This window comes from Onychomys torridus, chromosome 7 (genome assembly GCF_903995425.1).
Source record: "Onychomys torridus chromosome 7, mOncTor1.1, whole genome shotgun sequence".
Lineage (NCBI taxonomy): Eukaryota > Metazoa > Chordata > Mammalia > Rodentia > Cricetidae > Onychomys > Onychomys torridus.
This window is the reverse complement of record NC_050449.1, coordinates 10,393,974-10,414,075: the sequence shown is the minus strand read 5'-3', so window position 1 is coordinate 10,414,075 and position 20,102 is coordinate 10,393,974. Positions and strand designations below refer to the sequence as shown.

Here is a 20,102-nt window from a genome sequence, read left to right as displayed (position 1 = left end):
GTCCTCCACATTAAGTAATGTCAAATTTGGGTAGAATAAAAAGCCTGGGCCCTAGTGGTGGAACGGCACGCTGAGGGCAGAAAAGGTAAGCTGTGTTCTTTATAGAGGGCACAAGAGAGGGGGAGAAATGTGAAGGTGGAACAAATCCCAGGGGCTCTCTTTTCTGTCCTCTGCAGTGCACACATGTGTAACACACTCATTTAAGTACCAAAGGAAAAAATCACATGGCCATCTAACAGGAGTAAGGCTGCCTGGAAAGAAGAGTCAATAACGTATGAGCTACAAGTGCAAAGTTGGCCGGAGAGTGAAGACCCAAGTGAAGAGGGCCTGAAGAAAGGAGAGTGGGGGAGGAGTTGAAGGTCACGAGTGGGAGAAAGTGGGACATGTTCACCAGAGGGAGGGCTGGCTTAAAGAACACCATGCATCTTGCCGGCTAAAAGAGCACCATCCACTGTGCCAGCCTAAAGAGCACCATCCACTGTGCCAGCCTAAAGAGCACCATCCACTGTGCCAGCCTAAAGAGCACCATCCACTGTGCCAGCCTAAAGGACACCTAGCACCCTGCCTTCTGCTGAGAAGAAACCTTTGTGCAGCTTGTAACAGCATGTGTGGGCAGTTGGGAGGGAAGTCAAAGTGGTTCCCCTGAACAAGGAATAAACACAAAACCCAGATTTATTATAGCAGACTCTTGAATGCTTATGAATGCTATTTTTTTTTTTTTATGTGGGGAAGAATCTCATTTATTGCCCCTCATTTGACTCCAGTTAGCATACTTCATTGGTTCTCAACGCCCACTTTTAAAGGAATGGACTTTTGGAAGCAACCATCAGCATCCTTTAAAGAAAGGGGGCAGGATAGAAAGCATATTTTCATTGCCTGTAAAGCCCTGTAAAATTACTTCGAGTAATATTTAATGAATTGGATTTTTATGACATTCATTTTGAGATCTTTAGTATTTTTAAATTACTGTGTCTTGGACCAGTGAGATGGTTCTGTGGGTGTAGGCACTGGCCACCAGCCTGATGGTCAGAGTTTGATCTTCAGGCCCCACATGTTCTCATCAGGGAAATTGACATGTAGACACTGAATGAAAACTTCTGAGAAGCTGCTTCTGGCGGGGAGTGGAAACTCCTGAAAGGACCCTGTCTGCAGACATTATTGACTGATCAGAATTTCAGGACCGTGGAGAGATTGGAAAGTTGCAGGTCCAGAGGCTAACGACCTTCGCTTGGGCTAAGTTCTGGCCCTCCAGAACAGCTATTCCTTGCCCTCTGCTGTGTTGAAACTAACATCTTGTGATAACAGATAAAAACCTTTTAGGATCCATTGACTTAACAGGCAACTAATTTCTACTAATCCAAAAGCTAAAATGTCACCAGGCAGCATCTTGAGCCTATATGAAAACTTTCCCGGGTTGGGGATTTAACTCAGTGGTAGAGCGCTTGCCTAGCAAGCACAAGGCCCTGGGTTCGATTCTCAGCTCAAAGAAAAAAAAAAAAAAAAACTTTCCCATCTTCCTTTACCTGCCTCTTTGATGTACTCGCCAATGTGTTTGGTTTGGTTTTTCCATACAGGGATTCTCTGCTTAACAGTCCTGGCTGTCTTGGAACTCACTCCGTAGACCAGGCTGGCCTCTGTCGCCAGAGTGCTGGGATTAAAGACATGCACCACCATGCCCATCTCACCAATGTGTTTTAAACTTGCCTTTATTTATGACTTTCTCTGTTTTTTTTTTTTTTTTTTTTTTTTTTTTTTTTGTGGAGCTGAGGATCGAACCCAGGGCCTTGCACTTGCTAGGCAAGCACTCTACCACTGAGCTAAATCCCCAGCCCTGACTTTCTCTGTTCTTTAAAACAATAAAAACTGTAAAGCTGCTTCCACATTGGAACCCAAAATTTTGGATAACCTAAGTCTGTGTTCCTGGGCCATGGTTGCCCCACACGGCTCCAGAATAAATCATTTCTTCTATCTCTTAAGATGAGATCTGTGAGCCGGGCAGTGGTGGCGCACGCCTGTAATCCCAGCACTTGGGAGGCAGAGGCAGGTGGATCCCTATGAGTTCGAGGCCAGCCTGGTCTACAGAGCGAGTTCTAGGACAGCCTCCAAAGCTACAGAGAGAAACCCTGTCTCAAAAAAACAAACAAACAAACAAAAAATGAGATCTGTGATTTTTGTGTCAACAACAAATAACTCCAACATATGCTATTGCCATAATAAATGTCTATTATAGGAAGAAATATCAGAGCATGTGTGGAACCACAGTCTAGAGTCCTCATAGAAACCCTGGGAACATTAGAGCCCTGCAATTGAGGGAAGCAACCCCCCCACTACAAACTAAGTTCCTCTAACGTTATTCAGAAAAAGCAAGCAGTGAGCCTCTGCCTCGGTATGTTGTCTACCCAATGGTTGTCACTAATACTATAGTTAAATGAGAGCTGTGTTCAGTGGCACCTTCAAAATGACTGATCCCCGCAGGGCATTTTTTTTCTCTCCTAGCAACTAGACACACCTGTCCATACCCTCTGATTTTCTGGTTCCCCTGAGGTTAAATCAACATTTTAAAAGGCTCCCACATCTACCTACTATCTTGTGATCAAATAATAATGCCTCAAGATAATGCTGGAAGCCCTACAGTTTGCCCAGCCTTCTTGGGGAGGAACAGAGACACAGCCTTCGAACAGAGGTCTAGCTGACTAAGGTCTGTAATTTGCAAAGCTCCTGGTCGGTGCAGGATACTTTAGGCTCATACTCTGTAGTCATTGCCCTTCAGTGAAAGACAGTGGGATGGCGACAACCACCGGTCCTGATCTCCTGGTCTCCGCAGTCATGTGATCACCTTCCTGGAGTTTGGTGGGGATTGGGTGACCCACCACTGACAAGGAGTGTACAGGAGAAGTGATGGTTGACTTTCTAAGACTGTGTTATAAACCCCTTTCCTTCTTTCCTCCTTTATTTTTTTTATTTTATTTTTTTTTTTACTGCTCCCTGATCTGCTGGTGTTTCTTTTGTGAATGAGAACTCCTGAGAAGAGTCTGTGTCTGCAAATGCTGATTAGACCACAGCACTGGAACTTCCTCCACCCTTCAGGAACCTGCCTCCGGGATGTTTCCACCGCGGTATGTTAAAGGTGCTGTGATTTCTAACTTTCTTTGTTCTGTTAACATAAAAAAAAAAAAAAAAATGCCATGAACCTGTTTCCATGCTGGAACCTTAGGTAACCTTGTTCTCAGGCCGTGGTCACCCAGAGTTTGTTCCAGAATAAACTAGCTCTCATTCCTTTGGAACTGAGAGGCATGCTTTTGCACCAACACTCTCCTACCATTTGTTCCTCCCTATTTTCCTCCTCCTCTTTCTCCCCTTCCCCCCCCTCACTCTCTCTCTCTGTCTCTCTCTCTCTGTCTCTCTGTCTCTCTCTGCCTGTCTCTCTCCTCCCACTTCCCTCTCCTCTCTCTTCCCTCTCCCTCCCCTTTTTTCTTTTCACTGGGACATAAGATAAGAAGACTATATGTGAGTGATTTTTTTCTTAAATAGCAATAATTTTTATTCAAACTCTGAGCTTTAATCTAGATGGTTATATGGAAAATTCAGTGTACTAAGCAAGTTATTGTTTGTTGCATTTATGCCTTGAACTGCACACTGCTTGACTTTGCTGTCCCAGCTTTGGAATACTCTAAGACACAGAAGGAATCATTTTCTTTGATGCTGTTGCTTTTCATCCCTGCTCCCCGAATCCCTTTTCTTGGTTGTTTGGACACCTGGCAGTGCTTTCCTGTTGCTGGAAGGAAATGATTCAGGCTGTTCCTATCCAAGAGGCTGAAATGGCCTGCACCCCAGCAGCCTTGCTGGGTGCCATTCCAGATTTCATGTCCTTTGGGTCAGTGTTATCTGACACTATTCCGGGGGGACGTGAACAAACATCTACTGTCCCCAGACAAGGGACCAACAGCGGACCAAAGTAAGGATACCACCGCAGTCTAGCCTGGTGAACCACTGAGTTTTATGGGGGTTATTTACAGGAATATGGGTGATGGGTTACTTACAGGAGTAGACAGCTACAACACCAAAAATCCACCCCAGTACGGTGGCCATTCATGGAAATGCACAACTTGTAGGCAGCTCAGGGTCGGGGCCCTTCAGCAGGTTGGGGCCCTTCAGCTGGTCAGAGCCTCTTCCAGGTGGCTCATCTTGTTTGAGAGTCTACAGTTTCTCTGTGGTTGAGAACAGAAAGGCCTAATGGATCTGGTCAGTTCTAGGAACCTGTAAAGCCTTTGAGTTGCTTATTTCCCGAGCCCAACAGCTTGTCTGCAGGAAGGAATGTTCACCTCCCCTTAGAACACCCAGTGTTTCACACCCGTTCTGTGTCTAGTGTCCAGATGCTGTCGCTGAGCGCTTGGAGCTTCCCTCCAGAACACAAGGTGTGCATCTCAGAGAAAACTACTACATGCCTAGGAAGCCCACACAGACCTCCAACACAATACACGCAGGTCTCTGGTACAATGCTCTTCCCAGGCAGAGAGAGATCATGCTTAACTACCGTGACTCATCCATAGTCACACAAGCGGACTGTCCCTCAGTGAAGTCACCCTGGAAGTTCTCGCTCCTCCCACCAGCTGCGCATCTCCTAGAGTTTTCAAGACTCTGTACACACTTGGCCTCAATTACACTTTTAAAACATCTTTATTTGTGTGTCTTTGTGTGCACTGGGAACATGTAGAAGCCCGAGGAGGCCAGGAGATGGTGCCAGGTCTCCTGAAACCGGAGTTCCAGACGGTTGTGAGTCCCTGAGTGGGTGCTGAGAATTAAACCCTGGCCCTCTGAAAGAGCAACAAGTACTCTTAACCACTCAGCCCTCTCCAGCCTCCAACCTAATTTCTTTAAGAGTGGTTCACATTGCTCCTTCCATTTCTAGGATGCCATTAGTCTAACGGTCCATCTACTGACTTCCTACACTTTGCCCTCACTCTTCTCAGGGTAACCCCTAACAGCACACAGATGAACACATTTGATAACCTTCCCACAAGCTTCCCATCAGGTCCAGAGTGGTATGCAACTTGACATACGTTTATGATTGGGGTAATTTCTAAAAACCAGGAGCAGGAAATACATCCTCAAAATGATAAAGACTGTAAACTGGGCTTTTACAGCAAACGAGGAGGCGTGGAGGAAAAGAAGACATAGGGGAGACAGAAAGACTGAGAAACGGGAGGGGGGAGGGGGGGAGAGGAGGGGAGAGGGAGGGAGACAGAGAGATTCCCATAATGCTGCTGGAGGATCCCCCTGCCCCCATGTGCTCCTGCGCATTCTGGGGGTCCACGTGCAGCATACGCCCACGCTTGGCTTGCTGTTTACTGAAACCATAACCATTTCAGGAGGTAAACACTCGCAACTTCCTGGTCACAGCCTCACCCTCTCCTCACCAAAAAGAGACTATCCCTGTTGAGCCTCAGGGGCTCAGGAAAGCCTCCGTGTACCCAGGAACATGAGTGGACGGGCCCGAGTGAGGGCACGAGGCATGGTCCCCAGCCATGGTGCCCGGGAAGAGGGGCGCGCCCCAGGAGTCCTCATGGTGAGTGTTTCTCCCTCTCCTTCCTGTGTCCAGCCCCTCCAAGGCTTTCCTGTGCATGCCTCTCTTCCCAGGCTTCCTAGCTTTTTCTTTCAAGTGGATACCATTGTTGAGAGCTGGAAGTGCAAAAGACTGGGTAGGAGGTGCGAAGCTGCCGTCTTTCTTAGTTTTAATTCAGTTGGTTGTAAATAGTTTGTGAGAGAATGAAAAAAGAATGAAAAGACAGTCAGAACCCTGAAGTAGCCCACTTGCCTCTTAACAGCATATTACGTCCTAGGGTCCTGGTGACTGGTAGTAGAAATCGTATCAAATTCAGATGTCCCTTGGATTCTGTTGCTGTTGATTGCGCAAACACCCGGAGTGTGGCAGCTTGCTGGATTTGGATGGTCAGACGGAACCAATCCTGAATAACAGCCCACTATTTGGAGAAACTGTTTTGTAGTTTGTGACCATTTTACCTTTGTTATCATTTATTGTTCTCTTGACTTTGCTCTTTTTTTTTTTTTTCTTTCAAAAACAGGCCAAGATACAATTTCTTGGGCAAAGAGAACTTTCTGCAGAGAAAATCTTAATGGTTTCTGTATTAACGTGTCTTGTGAACTAATTTTGTTTCAGTTCATTTACAGGGTCATCCCTATGCTCAGGATCCCACTTCCACATCTTACACCTCTGGGGTCTAATATTGTTCTCTCACGGTCAGGTGCCAGTGGGCTCATGCTAAAAGCATGCAAGGGGAGCACTCCAGCTCCTCCTTAGCCTTTTGTGGAGACTGACCACCTCCTTCATCCCTCCAGGGTTTCTACCTCTTCATGTCTTCTGATCCTGGGTCGTGGTAATCCACGACAGCAGACATATTACTATTCTTGCCTTTTGTCAACCTTGTGAGTTGTGAGTTGATTGACATGTGAGCAAATTTTCTGCTTTGTAGACCACATCTTCCAGTCCTGAGGACAGTCAGGCATTGAGCAGTGGAGCGAGTGCCATTTCACAGTCACGTAAGTGCAGCTGGTCTGTTTCCCACCTTCTTCAGCTTGAGTAGAGCAGAAGGACCCACCATGTTCATTGTGGGTTCTCTGAGCTTCCTGGTCACCCTACGGACACAGGAATCCAGATGGGGAAGCCACTTTTCTGATTCTTTCTGATCAGGGAATAATTTTGAAATCCCACCACCCTTGAGACAGAGTTTCAGAGCCCAACTAGCCTCGAAGTTACTGTATTCCTGAAGAGGACCTTGATTTCTGATTCTCCTGCCTCTGCCCCCAGACCCTCTAGCCCTCCATCCAGTACTGGGATTACAGGTATACACCACCCAATTTATGTGGTCCTGGGGATTGGGTTCAAGGTCTCATGCATGTTAGGCAAGCACTTTGCCAACAGAGTTATACTTGCCAGCCCTTGAAAAACACATTCCCCAAACACAGAACACAAACACCAAAGCCCTCATTTATAGGATGGGAGAAACACCACCTGGGGATACATCAGTCCTCCCTGCAAAGCCAGGTTCGGTCCCAGGACTCTTGTCTATTCTAGGTCACACAGCTTGAGTTGGCATGCCAGGTGTGTTGTGTTTCTCTTGGGCTGCTGTGAGAAAGTGCCACACAGGAATAAGAGACATTTGTTTTTCCTAATTCCAAAGGGTTGAAATGAATCTGAGAACACTCTTCATTTCATATCCCTGGGTGAAACTTGTCTACCATGGCCCTTATTCTGACCGTGGAGTGACATCATTGATTTCCAGGCAGTGGGTAAGCTGTAAGCACTGAGGGGCCCATGAACTCTCAGAGCCCATATCTGGTGTGTCCATCTGTCCTGAGTGGAGCTTTCCAGATCCACGAGCACAGACCTGGGTGGTCTGAACTGCAGTGAGAATGCACTGGGTGGACACAGAAGGTCTGCTCTGAGAGGCAGCATGTTGGCCAGTCTGTTCCTGCCATCCAAACACCATTTCACGCTTGTGAGTGACACAGGGTGGAAACAGTTCATCTTTGAAGACAGACTGACTTTTTGTTGATTTCCTTAAATTATGGTAATATACACAGAACCCAATTTTCCTCATTTTAACTCTTTTGTTTGTTTTTCCAGACAGGGTTTCTCTCTGTAGCCCTGGCTGTCCTGTCTCTGTAGAACAGGCTGACCTTGAACTCACGAGATCCACTTGCCTCTGTTTCCTGAGTGCCATCATTTTAACTTTAAGTGTACAGTCCTGAGGTTTTAAGCCTACTTACGTTGTACAGTTACCAGTGCCATCCATCTCTGGAACTCTTTTGTATTATAAAACTGAAACATATTATTCCTTAAACAGTAATTCCCCGCTCCTCAATTTCCCAGCTTCAGAGAACCACCTTTCTTAATAGTTTAGACTTTTTTGTTTGTCTGTTTTTCAAGACAGGATTTCTTTGTGTAGTTTTGGAGCCTGTTTTGGAACTTGCTCTGTAGACCAGGCTGGTCTTGAATTCACAGAGATCCGCCTACCTCTGCCTCCCAAGTGCTGGGTTTAAAGGTGTGGGCCACCACCCCCAGGCATAGTTTGAACTTTTTAAAAACAAGATTTGATTTTATGTTTAATTATGTGTATTGTATGTGTCTGTGTGTGAGGCCAGAGGCATTGAATCTCCCTGAAGTAATTGTGAGCCACTCGATGTGGGTTCTTGGAATCAAAGTCTGGTCCTCTGCAAGAAAGCAAGTACTCTTAACCACTGAGCTGTTTCCCTGGCCCTGGTAGTTTGAAAATTTAAAACTGTTTTTTAAAAAAAAAATCACTTGAAATCTAGATCAGTGAGAGATATAGATGATTAATTAAAATTAATGCAATATCTGAAAATTACATGAAGGTTTTTTGAAATTGGTTTCTTTGTTGTTATTGTTTTAAATCTTCCTGAGAGACTCATGTCCAGGGAGAAGAGTCTAGATGGAAGTTTGGAGCAGGAGGAAGGAGCATTTGGGGACACTGCACACAGTGACTACATCACTGGACAGGTGGACTCAGAGCCCAGATGTTCAACACACTGATACAAATGCTATTTTGCCATAAAGCCCTGGATTTTGAGGGTTTAAAGTGCTGAAGACATTTAAAAATTACTCAATTCACCAAGTCACTCAGATGGTGACATGTATTTCAGTGTGATCTAAGGTAAATGGTAGACGCTAAGGGAGACCCTGTCTTTTCTCAAGGAATAATCTGTTGTGATTGTTGATGGCTATGCCTGGGTGTTTTCTGTTTTCACTGGGGAAAGTGAGAGATCCCCCTGTCCTAGCCTGGATCTCTTCAGAGTTTAGTCAGCCTAGAACAGCAGGAGAAGGAGCGGATTGTCACTTGCTAGCATGTGAGCCAAGAAGAGGAAGTCTGTGGTACTGTAAAAGCTAACACTAATATTTCTAATTAAACATCCCAGGCTTTCTCTGTAATTTTCAGTGTTGAGACTAAAGTCTTCTGTATAGTCAGGGATGTGTCAGCAGTCAGGTACATCATAGGAAAACCTGTTTTGACTGTTGGTGTGGTTTTGGTGTACAGGGTGACACAGTCCACCATACTGTGACATCTTCTCGTTCCAGATGAGGTTGGTGTCTCTTCTGATGATGGTGGACAGACCTTCCTGGAACGAAGAGAAAAAGTCAGCCGGGACTTCTTAGATTTGACTGTCTGTACCAGGGAGAAGTTGGCACATGTGAAAGATTGTAAAACAGGTAGCCAGTTTCTTCTTGTTACCTTTTAAAGGTTACCAAGTATTGCTATGGAATTTAAATTCCTAGTTCTAAAAGAGGTAAGTTTGTTCATCCCCCGAGAGCTTTGGACTGAGCGTCTGCTCTGTTGAAGGCGCTGTCTGGGCATTCTAAGTGTCAGAAACAAAACTGTTCTCAAACCACATCTCACTTTTAGAAAAGATACCCTCTTCTCACTTGGGGAAGTCATAGGAAGCTGTGTCTTCTCTTTCCAACCCTTACCCTATTTGGAGAATCAGCCTGTGGGGGTTTTAGCTGTAGAAGGGAAACCTCAGACAATGGGGATACTTCTTTATTCAGATTCCAAGCTCCTTCTAAAATTACATACACAGGTGTGCGTTGCTGGGAAGCAGGATCTGTGGTTTTCTTTGGATTTGCAGGAAGCTTTGTGGCTCCCTCCTTACTAATGGGAATTTCTGTTTCTGTTTGTTTGTTTATTTGAATTTAAAAGCAGCATAACAAGAAATAGACATTATTATCCAGCAAGTAGCTGCACAGCTGAACTAAAGTTTCACAGGACGTTCTTCCCTCCCTGCACACAGGCGCTCTGGGTCCATTCTGCTGTACTTGGGCTGGGTAGTGAAGAAGAGCACACACTGCCCTAGCCGATTGACATCCAGATCCCACTGCGCATGTCAGGCAGCTCCCAAACACCCATAACGCCAGGTCCAAGGAGTCACACACACTTCTAGCCTCCATGGACACCGGCACACCTGTGCATGTGGCTGAGCACACAAATGACAGTTAAGTCTTTTTTAGTGTCTCCCACGATGAAGCGCACTGACTTACATACCTTTCTGACCTCTGCATTGATGTAATGGCTGGCGCAGATCAACTCCAGTGCCCTGCCAGTTCTGACAGTCCAGATTGACTTTTCTCAGTCCAAGTGATGCCAGGCTGAAGTGTGTTGTTGCATTCACTAAGAATCTGGGAGAAGAAGTTTTTTCTTAAGCAAAAATGAATAATATCTCTTTGCCTCTGCCAGACACATATATCAACAGCCCAGGCTGAGGGAGCAGTAAGGTGTACAAGTACCATTTATTCCTCATACCTTGGGAACTGCATTTCTACTTCCTCCATGAAAAAAAGCAAAAATAGTATATGTGTGGTAGAAAGATACAAGTTTAGTCATTTTCTGTGGAGACAAGTGAGAAAAAAGTCATTAGTATCCTCCTAGATTCTGTCCTGGGGAGGAGCTTGTGACATCCTCTCTGCAGCCAGCTGTGCTCTGGTCGGCTCTCATTTTGTCCTGCAGATGTTTAAGCTGTGAGCAAAAATGTCTATAGGGGAAGGAATTCCAGGGAGCACACATGGACTCCATGTGCCTGTACAAAATAGAAACTCAAGTCCCGCTGCTTCTGTACAGGAGTTCCTGCTTCTGTCTCATGGCTTCCCTTTACCTCTTTGTGGGGCGTACACAGTGTTCTAACTACTGACGGAACTTCGTCAGAATTTTCTAAGTCCTGGTTCTGATTATCTCAGTTTTGTAGAGGTTGGATTAGTATCATTCATAGTGAGAATGGGCTAGGCTCTGTCTTGTTGTGTTTGTAATCTCAGAGCAAAATCCTGGGTCACAGAGACTCATCTGGAAGGTGTCTCTTGAGGGTCCAGGCAGTCGCCTTCAGATGCTGCTCTTCCCAAGCTTGGAAAGTCACATGTGTTGTTCTGTTTTCAGAGGCCTGCTGTGTACACGAGCTCACAGTAACTGCTAGTGGTATTGCCAGGTCGAAAATGCAAGCATTTATCCCACACCACTGATCAAAAGCCCTGCTTTATAGCAACCACAGTCCATGTACAATTTTTAAAAGATGATTAATATTAACATGGTGTCCTCTTGTGGTGAAATACATCTTTTCTCTTTCCCAGGTTCTAATGGAATACCTGTGCGGCTGGTCACAAATCTCTTTAGTGTAGATTTGCCCCAGGATTGGCAGCTGTACCAGTACCATGTTGTGTGTAACCCAGATTTAGCCTCTAGGAGGCTGAAGATTGCTTTGCTTTATGGTCACAGCAAACTCTTGGACAAGGCAAAAGCATTTGATGGCACCAGCCTTTTCCTCTCAGAAAAGCTGGACCAAACGGTACAGTGTGGTCAGTATTTCACTCTGTGTGTGTGTGTGTGTGTGTGTGTGTGTGTGTGTGTACATGTAGTTGCTTATTAGGTATGTGCAGAGAACATCACTGATTTTCTTAGCAAGTTGAAGGAGTATTTCCCATGCTTCTTCCTCATCCCTGCTCCCTTGCCTTGAGAGCTCAAAGGTTTCCTAATACGTCATCAGCCATTGATGTCATAGATGAAACTGATGCTCCAGCATGCTAAACATTTAAGAGCTGTAAATTCTTAAGACAGATGAACTTGGAAACATTCCCCAAGCAGGTGAAACCTCCAGAATCACCATTTCCATGGCTCTGGGACTGTGAATTTCCTCACTGCTCTTATGCCTGTGTGGCCAAATAGCTTCATGTCAGTTTCTGCATGCAGGAGCATCCTTCCTTTCAATACTCACTAAGTCACAGGAAAGATGAGTTACTCAGGTCAATTTTAAGAGTGTTTGCAAAATGAGAATATTGGAGTAATTAAATGTTTGATCTTCCTTTACCCATTTTTTTAAATAGATTTTTCAACATTACCAGTCCTCAACTAGATATCAGTAGGCATTCATCTCTCAATCTTCTGTTTTAAAACAAGATTAGAAGTACTATGAGAAAAAAGAGCCAGGCTTTAAAAAGGTCACAGCAGAACACAGAATTAGATCTTTGATGCTTCCAGTAAGAAAGTTTAGTCAGTGAGTGCAACATTTTTAAGTACTATGGTGCCAACAGCATAGGATAACATTGATAGATAGAAGTCAGTCTTTGTGATTTTACACAAGAAATGTGTTTCTGAGTATGCCTTTATCCTTTTTAAGACTTTGAAATGGATGCTGCCAAGTGGTGAGATCTGGTGGCTCAGAGCATTGGAATCTGCATTTAGAAATGTTTTTATTCCCCTTCCAATCCTTTGTCCAGTGACACGTTGATACCATGCAGCGTGTCTTCTTATCCTTATGTAACGTGTTTTCAGTGCCTGGTCCTTAGAGTCATTTTTATAGCAGTAGTTGAGAAGCTTCGGTGGTGTTACAAGTCACTTGTGTGTCACTGGGATGGTCTGGTTTACTTCAGTTGTTCCTAGCAAAGCTGGAGAAATTCTTTTGTGCACATATCAGGAATAGGTTAGCGCTGCTCATGTCAGTTGAGAACTAGTATGTCCTGTGTCAAACACGTTTGCATGCTGGGGATAAGAGTCAGTGAGGAGGCAGGTAACATGTAGACAGTAAGATAGAGCATGTGGTTCGTCAGGGCTGTTGCCTTATTCACAGATTAGGTAATACTGGGTGCAGACCGAAGGTTGTTGTGTCCCTTAATTGGTATATGTCCTGTCACTCTGTTAGAGTGGGCATCCTGACAATGACACTGATCTGTTCACTTTTTATTGGACTGGGGTATAATCCTCCACCGCTGCCAGTTTCCACCTTTCTAGGGTGCTTTTTAGGGTTTGAAGAGTCCCTACATTACATTACATTCTGCCCATACTTCTGGAAGCTGCCTTCCAGCTGCCTCATGGCTTTCCAGTGTTATATTCCATCTGTCTGCTGGGAAGTTCATTCACTCATATCTGTTTGCCACCTCTGTGTACTTAGAAAAAGTCAACTGTGTACTTAGTAGGGTGTTAGCACCATGTAGGAAACAAAGGCAGGTACTACAGGGATCTTTTTCTTTAAAAGGCTTTCAGCTTAACATCAGAGTCACAAATAAACACAGTGAGATAGAATAGCTTAAGTGCCTTGGTAATAATTAGTACTGAATTAGCATTTTTCTTACACTAATGTCTATCGGGCACTTACTAAGTGTAGAGTTCTATGCTTAGCAGGTCTAAAGAACAGCTTCCTTTATGCAGACTACATTTGTGACCTTGTGACCTGCCAGGCTCTTAATGGCACTGTGTGTTAAACTCTCTTATCACTCCTGGAGTGCAGAGAGGACAGTGGGGGAAGGGCAGAAGGGAAGGGGCTTATTTGGGAAACTCGGTCAGAGAGGTTTGATTCGCAAGGTGTGGGAGTGGCCCTGAAGGTGGGGGGGGGGGGACTTTAAATGTCCTTCTGAATGTTGAAGGTAGGGAGAAGAGTGTGTCTTTCCTGGACCAGTGAAGCGCCACAGGAGAGTCTCCCAGTGGCATCCTATTGAAGTTTCCTGAAAGGGGTGGGAAGAAGAATGGAATAGCCTGGGCAGCGTGTCAAAGGACTGCAATAAGAGTCTAAAGCGTTGCTCTCTTTGACCTTTGTGAGCGCCTGTCCTCTGTGTGAGGATAAGATCCTGGATGCCCTACTTATCTTCATAGTCCTGTAACTCCAGCTGGCCTCACTCCCACTTTAGAGGTTGTGGAGAAGCTTGAGCGTTGACGCAGCTTCCTCCAGGTCACACAGTAGACTGTAGGAGGCAGCCTCCATAGTGTCTCTAAGCACGTGGTATGGTAGTACCAGAACAGCTAGAATCACTTAGAGACATTGCTGTGTGGATGCACTGAGACTTGTGGATTGCTCAGGTTGGGGATGTGTGTGTACTGGGAGATTAGCAGTGAGGGGACTGGAGGGGCAAGTCCAGGAACAGATGGAGGAAGTGCAGGAGCAGTTGGTGTTTGGAGAGAGGGTCCAGGGGGATGGAGTGTTTGATCTTGGGAAGCTGTTGAGAATACAGTTTCCTACGCTGCCTGTTGCCAACTCCCTTCAGCTCTTCACCCACGCGGGTTGTTGTCCACATCCTTTGTCTGAGGTCCTCAAGGGGCTGGGAACAGGACGTCTGTCCCTTCTGCTTCTGTGGATTGGACTTACCTTGACCTTGGTGAGGTCTCTGTAACTTGCCATTTCCGCATGAGTTGTCGAGATCAGGAGTCTCCCCAGGGCAATACCCCACCTAGTGTGGAGGGTCAAGTTTCTCTTTGCATCTCTGCTGTCCAGTTCCTGCTGTAAAAACCGGCAGTGTAGCTAGAAGGTGGGTGCGAATATGCAGATGATTGCTAATGAGCTGACTTCTACTTCATCACCCTGTGAAAACCGCCTGACTATTGACAGATTCGTGAATGTTTGTATTTAAAAATCCTGTACTGAGCTTTGCATGATTTAGAGGTTTTATTTTGTAGCTGTTTAAAGAGTTATTTTTATTTTTAATATTGTGTGTGTGTGTGTGTGTGTGTGTGTGTGTACACACGCGCACTTGCGTGTGCATGTAGGTGTCTTCAGTACAGAAGAGGGCATGAGATCCTGTGGAGCCGGACTTACAGCAGCTGTGGGCAGCCCAGTGTGGATGCTAGGAACCAAACTCTGGTCCTCTGAAAGAACAAGGAGCCATCTCTCCAGCCCTTGGTGACTTAGGCTTTTCTTTAGTTGAGGAGCTGATAGAGAGCCTCTTCCTGTGGTCCTTACGTTGCTAAAACAGATTCATCTTAGGTGAGCCCTAAGGCTTTCAGCAGCCCTTTGCGAACTTTTATTAACAGAATGAAATCGCCCATTCTAGCGCCCACATTTTCTCTGCTCCTCTCACCTTTGTCGTCCTCCTGTTGGGCCCTTTCCCTCGAAGGACTTCCTCTCTCCCACTTTCCTGCTTTGTGAATAAGCTTTTTGAGGAATTTCTCAGGAATTCATGAACTTGGAAGGGGCCGGGAAGTCTGCTACCTCCTAAAGATAATGTACATTGCTTCTCTATATGTACACACATGGGATTTTCTTGAGGGAATGCCTTTATCAGGCTTGTAAAGTAATTTGATCCCCAAATGAGTTAGTCCACACACCAACGCCCGCAGCTCCATCATCGTTCATGTGTGTGCCTGTGTTCCAGGCACTTGAGGATGACCCATGCCTTCACCTCTGCTTTTCCCAGGTCACAGAGCTGACAAGTGAAACCCAAAGAGGTGAGACTGTCAAGATGACGCTCACTCTGACGAGCCAGCTGTCAGCAAGCTCCCCAGTGTGTATTCAGTTCCTCAACGTCATCTTCAGAAAGTAAGTTGTTGACCTTTCGGCGTACAGCCTGGGTATTAACGCGACTGTGCCACGTGGGGAATGGGCCAGCAGCAGCTGTAGGATGATTTTTCAAGGACACTGATATACTCTGGCGGTAAGATGGCACACGATCCATCTCAGCCACTTTTTGGCCCAAATCCTCTTTACTCAGCCTTATCCAAAAGTTAGGCCATGTTGCTTTTAGCATTTCCCTCATTTCCTGTGTGCTGCCACACTCTGACCCCAGACTCAAGTTCACTGAGTAGGATGGCCAGATGGGGGCTTTGTTTCTCATCTAGCTGGCTGGTTTGGGACATAGGAGGCTGTCATGGGCTGTGTTCTGCCTTGGCTCCATCCCAAGCCACAGATCTTTCTTCACAGCATGAGTTGGGAAAGAGGAATGGATGTATGTAAGCTTTCGACAGTCCTTAGAATGGACTGAGGGTCATGTGATCCACAGTCCTCAGGGATGAGTGGATTTGACCAATGCAGAATCCCTGACCCCCCTCTACACAGCACTGCGTGCGTGTGTCAGAATGCTGTGTTTGTAACTCTTTGTTATAAAGATGCCATCTTCTCTTCAACCAGAGACTGAGGGGGAGGAGGTCAGGAAGTTTGGGGCTTTCCAGAATATCTGGGCACATAAGTAACTTCCTCCACATCCAACATATCACTTCCTAGAGTTAGTCAAATGCCTTGTCCGGTCTCTTTGACCCTCTGTGCCCTGGAGAGAGGACCATGCTCCACCAGCTGACATGGGGAAGATGCTCTCCAGTGTGTTTCATCATATGGTTCGTTGTGCACTGTTACAACACCCTTTCTTTACATATGGGAGACTGGCTTCTGTGACATTAGTAGACAAGTCACCAGAGTTGGCACTCCTGTATTCTGACTCAAAGCTGCTTACATTTCCCCATGCACTGGACACCACCACCCCTTCCCAGAGGTAACCAGGATAGATAGTTGCTGAAGATAGTGTCACAATGATGTGGGACACCCAGGGAACTTGAGTGGCTAGTCAAAACAGTCTCCTCCTTTCAAAACAGGGAGGGGTCAGAGGGCCCAATGCATGGCATGACTTAATGTTATAGTCATCTAGAATTATAACTACACAGAATTGATCATATTATTGTAGTTAAGTGTATAAAAATGTCAACTAAACCGGGTGGTGGTGGCACATGCCTTTAATCCCAGCACTTGGGAGACAGAGGCAGGCAGATCTCTTCAAGGCTAGCCTGGGCTACAGAGTGAGTTCCAGGAAAGGTGCAAAGCTACACAGAGAAACCCTGTCTTGAAAAAACACAAATAAAATAAAAATGTCAACTACATCTTTTTAAACTATGGAATTATAGTTCTTACAAATATATGCCCAAGTATATTTAGTGTTTGTTCTAGTGGTGTGTGTGTGTGTGTGTGTGTGTGTGTGTGTGTGTGTGCACACGTGTGGGGTGCACACTTGTCTCAGTGTGTGTTTGTAGGTCAATGGACAGTCTCCTCTGTCAGTCCTCATCCTCTTTGAATGAGATAAGTTCTCATTCTTGCTCGCTGCTGCTTCTACCATGCTAGCTGGCACATGAACTTTGGAGGATTCTCCCTGGCTGCCTCCCATCTCCCCCGAGGAGGACTGGGATTATAGCTCTGTGCCCTGCTCTACATGGCTTCTGGAGTTCCAGACTCAGTCCTTCATGCTCACTGAACTGTCTCCCCAGCCCCCAAAAGTTGAATTACACTGTGATGAATATTTACCAAAGATTCCAAAACTATACTTCCAGGATCTTTAAAAAGTTGAGAATGTACCAAATTGGACGGAACTTCTATAAGCCTTCAGAACCAGTGGAGATTCCCCAGTACAAGTATGTTTCTTTATATTTTCTGTTCCTATGAGATGGTAAGATTCAAGTGGCATAATTTATGACCCAGTACCTTGCTGCTCTGCCTCCCATGAGGTGTCACGTGTCTGGAATGTGGAATGCAATGGGCTTTTGGAATTTTCAAGTGTTCTTTCATGTTTTGTTCGTTTGGGGGACTAGTGAACCCAGATGTGAAGCTAGAAGTGTATGTTCTTTGGTTAGTGTGCTAGGCCATAAATTCTAGAAGGGACTCAGAACTCAGTTTTCTGTGGGTAGCCAGCAACAAAAGCAGAACGTTTCATTTTGAAAGCCGTCTGGCATCCTGTGTCCTCTATGAAAGGAAGTCAGCGCAGCCAGAGCAGCTGAAAGAGTTTCTGGTGAGCGCTCTGCAACACCGGAATAGCTCCTACCAGAAATGTAGGGTCTGCAGTGCTAGGGCTTGGTTGGGAATTTTTATTTACAGAAATTTTATCCTAAATCTATGTTTGAAGAAACCCCAGCTAAAAAAAAGCTAGCATTTCAGTCAGTAATTGGAATAAATGGCACAAAAGGGAAAAACAAAAGAAAGCTGTGACCTCCAGAGAGTTAAAATGAAAACTCACTGTGTAAGCCTCTTTACAGGTTTTCCCGGTAGCATGTGTGAAATATTAAGTACTGTGTTTGTTTGTTTGTAAATCTGTTTCTGAAGATTGTCCCTGTGGCCTGGGTTTGCCATTTCTGTGTCCCAGTTTGAAAGCAGACTCCTGTTCAATGCTGACGTGAGCTACAAAGTCCTCCGAAATGAGACTGTTCTGGAATTCATGACTGATCTCTGCTTCAGAACCGGCATGTCCCACTTCACTGAGACGTGCCACAAACAGCTGGTGGGGCTCATTGTCCTTACCCGGTAAGGGTTGGCCCCTGACTGCTACTTGGAATGGACGTTTAGGGGTGCTTGGCATCTAGAATGTCCCAGTCACACTGGCCAAGTACTGGGGGACAGGAGGTGGGGGTTCTTGGTTGGCTCGCCCTGTGGAAGGCCTGTGTGTTCACGAAGTCACTTCTGATTTCTGGACCGCCAAGTCAACATGGCTGTATGTTTTCTCTTGCCATCCTCATCTTCCACCAGGCCCTCAGTGGCCTGCACTGTGTTGTTTTAGTACCTCTGCCTGGTTCCCAGTGTCTGCTTCCCCCTCTCAGATCTCCCCACACCCAGCTCTGGAGCTCCTGATGGCCCCATCCCCTCTCTGAGAACCATCCAGCCTCCTCCGGCCAATCCCTGGAGTGCTTTGCTTAGGGCCACCTCTCCATGGTCATTTTGTTGTGTTACAAGACCGAGTGTGTGCTTGCTCCCCTGCTGCACCCTGAGACTCTGAGGCCCTTTAGACAAAGGGTGCACTTCACCCCTTTGTAAATTCCTAGGTTTATCAATCCATGTAGCTTACCCTTAATGAACAGTGAGCTAAATCAAACATCGACAGGTTAGGAGGCTTCCTGGGTTCTCAATAGCTTGTCAAAAACTGATTTCCCTTCTGGACCAGTGACTAGCCTGGTCTGGACTTTCATCTCAGCGCTGGTTTCCTGGGCTTAGCAACAGAGGGATGGCCTAGCTGAGCTTTCCCTTCCCAGGCACAGGAATGCTCCTCTGCCCTCCCATGCATATTTTGACGCATTCGCTTGCCACGCTCTTTTGGAGACACCTTGTAGGGTATGTGGAGCTCTGGGAAACCTGCCTTGGAGGTGTCTGCTACAGCAGGCCATGGGAGATCATACTGCTGAAAGAGAAAAAAGAACTTGGAATGGCCTAGCCTGCTGGGTCTTGTTTTGCTGAGGGTCAGTCTGACTTGGGAGATTTAACAGGATTCCAGAATTGTGTGATTGGCCAGATGGATTGGTATTTTTTTTTTTTTTTATCATGAGGACTACCTGGGAGCTGATCTATGACACCAGAGGAGGGCAGGGAAGCTGAATGGAATTTCACCACAGGGACATTTAAGAATGACTTACCTCGAGCTGGGCTCTGTCAGTGAGACAGACACTGTGGGCTATGACTTGCTGAGTACACCAGCTGGAACGCAGAGATCTGTAGAATTCATACTCTTCTCAGTTAAGAGCTGATTGTGTGGCACAAGGGTGTGACTATGCTTATAGAAGTGTCTCTCATAATCTCAGGAGTGGATCTTGTATTTTGAGTTAACTCAAGATTATGGTGTGGTAGCCATGCACCTAAGGTGATTTGGCAAAGTGTTTTCAGAGTGTCTCAAATTTACCAGATACAACAACAAAACATACCGTATTGACGACATCGACTGGTCTGTGAAGCCTACACATGCCTTTCATAAGAGGGATGGCTCTGAGATCACGTATGTGGATTACTACAAGCAGGTAGGCGTGGTTCCTGTCTCCTTCCTTAGCCTAGAGACAGTGCTCCCTGTTTAGTTACTTCTCCTGTGGTTGTGACCTTTCTAACAAGGAGCAATTTAAGGGGAGACTGGTTTCTTCTGGTTTACAGTTCCAGGGGATCGTTTCACCATGGTGAGGAGGAAGTGGGAGTGAGGTCAGGAAGTTGGCTGCTCATACCGCAGAATGAACCAGATGTGGGCTGGACTATAAGGCCTCAAGGTTCCCCTTTCCACCCCACAGTGACCCACTTCATTTGCCTCACCTCCCAAAGCTTCCACAACCTTCTAAAATGACGCTTCCAGCTAGATATTAGATGTTCAAATGCAGGAGTCTGTAGGGAACATTTCACAAAAGTTGACCACAACATTATTCCTTCCAGAAAATTCCCTGAACTGTCACGGTGAGTCTACCTCCCACATAACTCTTTCTCTTACTTGTCCCTTCTCCACCCTCATGGTCTCTGGCTTGGCCAGCTACCCCCCCCCCCCACCTCCTATATTCTTTCTTCCTGTAGTAGTCAGCCTTAGAATCGTATTTGATCATGTTACACCC

The 20,102-nt window shown here is 45.9% G+C and overlaps 1 protein-coding gene across 3 annotated transcripts in view; it reads left to right on the top strand.

Moving 5' to 3' along the window:
- Positions 1–5,479: 5,479 nt before the first annotated feature.
- Positions 5,480–20,102, top strand: part of Piwil4 (piwi like RNA-mediated gene silencing 4) — a 36,788-nt gene continuing 22,165 nt past the window's right edge. For 2 of the 3 annotated variants that reach the window (XM_036193904.1, XM_036193903.1), the window contains exons 1-8: positions 5,480–5,566; positions 6,492–6,558; positions 9,116–9,247; positions 11,150–11,364; positions 15,197–15,318; positions 17,091–17,171; positions 17,857–18,054; positions 19,421–19,532. In XM_036193904.1, the coding sequence (XP_036049797.1) occupies positions 5,480–5,566; positions 6,492–6,558; positions 9,116–9,247; positions 11,150–11,364; positions 15,197–15,318; positions 17,091–17,171; positions 17,857–18,054; positions 19,421–19,532 (1,014 nt within the window). Of the gene's footprint in view, positions 5,592–6,491; positions 6,559–9,115; positions 9,248–11,149; positions 11,365–15,196; positions 15,319–17,090; positions 17,172–17,856; positions 18,055–19,420; positions 19,533–20,102 lie in introns of all 3 variants that reach the window. The other variant, XM_036193906.1, reaches the window with a different exon arrangement.